Source organism: Aplysia californica, unplaced genomic scaffold (assembly GCF_000002075.1).
Source record: "Aplysia californica isolate F4 #8 unplaced genomic scaffold, AplCal3.0 scaffold00698, whole genome shotgun sequence".
Lineage (NCBI taxonomy): Eukaryota > Metazoa > Mollusca > Gastropoda > Aplysiida > Aplysiidae > Aplysia > Aplysia californica.
Genome location: NW_004797968.1, coordinates 4,220 through 8,426, shown reverse-complemented (window position 1 = coordinate 8,426; position 4,207 = coordinate 4,220). Strand labels below are relative to the sequence as shown.

At 42.1% G+C, this 4,207-nt stretch overlaps 1 protein-coding gene across 3 annotated transcripts in view; it reads right to left on the bottom strand.

The window, feature by feature from the left end:
- Positions 1 to 50: 50 nt before the first annotated feature.
- The window catches only part of LOC101861236 (3-oxoacyl-[acyl-carrier-protein] reductase FabG), a 7,933-nt gene continuing 3,776 nt past the window's right edge, over positions 51 to 4,207 (bottom strand). The window contains exons 2-4 of one of the 3 annotated variants that reach the window (XM_005108537.3): positions 2,277 to 2,976; positions 1,645 to 1,717; positions 51 to 321 (exon numbers count right to left, since the gene is read on the bottom strand). In XM_005108537.3, coding sequence (XP_005108594.1) covers positions 300 to 321; positions 1,645 to 1,717; positions 2,277 to 2,889 — 708 coding nt within the window. In that variant the 5' untranslated portion in view covers positions 2,890 to 2,976 and the 3' untranslated portion in view covers positions 51 to 299. Of the gene's footprint in view, positions 322 to 1,644; positions 1,718 to 2,272; positions 2,993 to 4,207 lie in introns of all 3 variants that reach the window. The other 2 variants (XM_005108536.3, XM_005108535.3) reach the window with 2 other exon arrangements.

Below are 4,207 nucleotides of genomic sequence, written 5' to 3'. Positions count from 1 at the left end.
GGGGGCAGAAGAGAAAACTTGATTCCAGAGTCAAAGACAATTTCCAAAAATTAGAGTCTTTCAAAATTTTTGTTTTATTGTAATTTCAACAGCTTTGAGTCTCTTTTAATGGTGTGTGTCTCCGCTATCTGTGTCCAAAGTCCGGACATGACGGCGTAGATAGATTCCCTAGCACTAGGACTTGTTCCCAAATGTCCCCGCGAAAGATCTGCCGCCATCCACCGGCATACACAGACCTGTGAGGAAACTGGCGGCGTCCGATGCAAGGAAGCTCACAGCCTCAGCCACTGCCTCTTTGGTCACGCCCACATTGCCCAGAGGCTGGAGAAAATAATTTTCAAATCGGTTTTAGTTTAGTTTTAGTAAACGTTTTATGACACTTGCATGCAACACAAATAAGGTCATAAGTGTCGGAAATTAGTTGGGTTTTTTTACAAGAGAGAAACATGCAAAGGAGGAGAGGAAATAACGAAAGACGTTTGATGGGAATAAAGGAGCAAACCACACCAGAGCACCCACCAAGCACTCACAAGAGATATAAGGGGACATCGGGTTATAAGAAAGGATTGGATAAATAAGAAGACATTACATAAAATTTCGTAGCAAAATCATTTCAATATCCCCTTCCCTAGTTAATTCACAATTGCTGGAGGCTCTGGAGCTCCAAACGTTTGAAAATAATCTGTATATTATAATATGAGTTTGGGCTTGAATCTGAATCACATTATAATTGAAGGCTGAAGGAATGAATTGATTTTTTACGTCTTTAGTGAGACAATTTATAACATTTAAAAGCGCAAGCTACTTCGACTCTGTCTATAAGGGCCAACCCGAGCTGAGTGGAATGCTGCATCCCAGTAGTGACATTAAGATATATCTGATAAAATAAAATGTTCCAATCGAGAATCAAATTCACGTCATCAGCGTGCAACAGCAAAGAGTCTACCCATTACCTCCCAGACGCCAGTCCAAGAGGTCTGCGGTCGTTATTTTTAAACTAAATGTGAAAATACCAATAAGTAACTAAGTGCTGTAAAGCAGGTTCATCTTAGAGAAGTTTTCTTTTTATCAAGCTTGGGATAACCTCTCGTAAGCACAGAAAATTACCACCGTTAGGAATACAAAAGAGACACGGTAAGCAATAATATGCCTGCCGCTGTTGAAATACTGGATGGGGGCTTGACCAAGAGCACAGACATGGAAAACTACACTGCAGGGGAAAGGGCGTTAAAAGGTACCGGGTACGTTCAAAAATCTTCAAAAAACTGCATAGCTTGTGCACACCACCAGATTGACTGATTCATTTAGAATGAATAAGAAGATGAAAAAAGACAGCTTGGATTTTTTCTCTTACCAAAGGACTAACGTTCGAACGTTTTAAGTTAGAAATAGGAGGGTTTCCATCATCCCTTTTGAAACTTTTCCTTGATGTTTTGTGCTCCACCAAGGAATCGGGGGCCTAAGTGATCTACTTTCGATCGGAGTCTTCTACTTCTAGCAGAAATAATAAGAATAATTTGGAACTACATGTGCCAAACCCCTGATTTTAATTACCACAAAGCAGGTCAATTTCAAGGTTTGCAGCGCAAAGCACAGGCAGGCAGGTATTGAGAACGTACAAAACGTGGACTTGAGACCACAGACCTGTTTTTCAATTTCTGGGACAAGCGCTTGGTTGTACTGCTTATCCATAGTTTCTTCATCGGGGGCGTAGTCTCTGAAAATAGAGGGAGAGGATTCAGAAGGTTGGGAAAAGGGGGGGGGGTAATAAGATCATACAGTTTACCACTGAAATCCACAATAAAGATGTAATTCGTTGCAGAGAAAAATGTGAAAGTTCTGAATGCAAATTCTTTCTGAGCTGCTTTACCATGCCTTGTCTGGGTTGTGGTGAATTAAAAGTGATTGGTGAGGAGTAGTGAACATGATTGTCTTTTCAAAGATCTACTAATTCACGGTCATGTATTCCTTTCTATTAGCGTAGTCAGCTTTGCCACTGGTGTTATTTCGCTGTTTCAATATGCTGTGAATCAAAGGGCAATGTAGCCAAAGCCTCTGGTTTTTACCTGATTGAATTTCAAATTCTAAGGTAACAATTTTTCCCTTTCTTTCCAGATATATTCGTGACTTTCTGCCCTTCTTCTTTTATTTTGTTCTTAAGGGTTTATTGATAATCTACCTTTTAAAAAGCTGACTCCGATTCATTTTGAAATAAAATATTCTAGAATAACGTAAACTTCTCGTGGAAATCAAGCCAGGACAAAATACAAACCTACGCATTCTTGTGGGAATGAGGGAAGGATTCACAGCGTTGACCCGGATCTCTTTCGGCCCAAGGTCGACGGCCAGACATCGGATCATGTGATCCACTGCCGCTTTTGACATCGGATACAGGATGTTGGGTGAGCAAGCCATAAATGACAACATGGATGACACAACGATAATGTTGCCCTTGCTCGCTGCCAGATGTGGCACCGCTTCTTGAATCTGGAAGAACACTGCTTTTACATTCGTGTTCATGATTTTATCAAAAGTCTCTTCACTGGCAGTCAGAATACCACAATGAGGATCTGCTACACCAGCATTAGCCACCAACACGTCCAGACGTCCAAATTTCTCTACCGTCTTCTCCACAATCGCCTTCCTTGCAGAGAGGTCGACAACGTCCCCGCTCACGGCCAAAAAGCGGTCAGCTTGACCTCCACTGGCCTGGACACACAAGGTCAAGGAGGCCTGGAGCCTGTCCTCATTCCGGCCACATAAGGTGACAGATGCCCCTCTCTGGGCGAACATGATGGCGATGCTCTCCCCTAACCCAGAGCTGGCTCCGGTCACGACACAGACTTTGCCTTTGAGTTGTTCAGTGTGTTGGCTTCTCCTTGACGCCATTTTGCCTGAAGTCTGGGCTGTAGGTTTGTGTCTACGTTATCTTCGATTCAGTCAAATGGGGTTACTATTTGCAGGCAGTGGTAACTCCTGTGAAAAAAATGTTCTGCTCTTACTGTTCAAAGAAATGCACAAAGGAAATGTGATTTGCGTTGTGCAAAATGAATATCTTACCCTTACCAGAATACCCGGTCGATGCGCTCGAGACGAAAACACGGATAACGTGTACATGTAATTTTCTTAGCTTGTGTCAGTTTCACTTTGGGTTTTTTCTTTAAAAAGTACTCATTTCAAATTATTGTTTGTTTAGTATAGGGTTTTACGGCGCTCGCAACTGCATAAGGTCATATGAGCGCGCGGGACACACCTAATACTTTTTCGTTGGTAGGAAATTTTGAATTTTGCTCGGGTGGCGGCCGAAGCCTACTCTTATCGATTTTAGACCACCAAGGGATATTTAACGTGCGCAACTTGCACACGGGACCTCCGAGATTTTTCGCCCTTGTCCGAGAAGGCTAGGTGTAGATCTTTCCTACCAGAAGATCAGGGGTGTGGCAGAAAGACAGCAGTTAGGAGGAGCCAAGGAGTAGCAGTAGAAAGGCTGCAGAAAGAGTCAGGAGCCCAGAGGAGGGGGCAAAGGAGGTGAGGGGGTGGGGGCGGAAAGTGGAAATGAAAGCAGACAACAGAACATTGTTAGAGATCAGGAAAGGATGTGAAAGGAGACAATTTTAGAGAAGAAAATATTTTGGTCGCTACCCGGAATCGAACCCGGGACCTTTGAATGAGAGGCCAACACCTTAACCTCTAGGCCACGAGAGCCCCCCTATTTCAAATTAAATAAGATCGTTATTTTGTTTTGAAGAATGATAATGTACTATTATGGAAGCACTATCTAAGCCTTTACTTCCGTTTATTTGATTATTTGTCAACCGTAATACGTCGTAGTTTTTTTTATCCTTCAGAACCAAATGTTTTTCATATTTCTTTGGACACAGCAGATATAGAAGTTATGGAGAACTCATAATAGCGGCAAGTTAGACCATGATCCAACGGGCTACACATAGCACATCGATGGGTTTTTTCCAAATTCATCGAGCCCATCGTCATAGTAATTTCACAACAGTTTAAACGTCCGCCTCCCACTGACAGCATCTGAACACAGGTACACTGCATTAAATAATTATTTTTTTCTAGACCTTTTTCTGAATTTCACATTCAGCCATTATTGTGTAGACAGTACAACGGAAATTCAATCATTCTAAGATCAGGCTATTTCAGATTTAGAGACAGTACCGTAAGATGTAATATATATATATATATA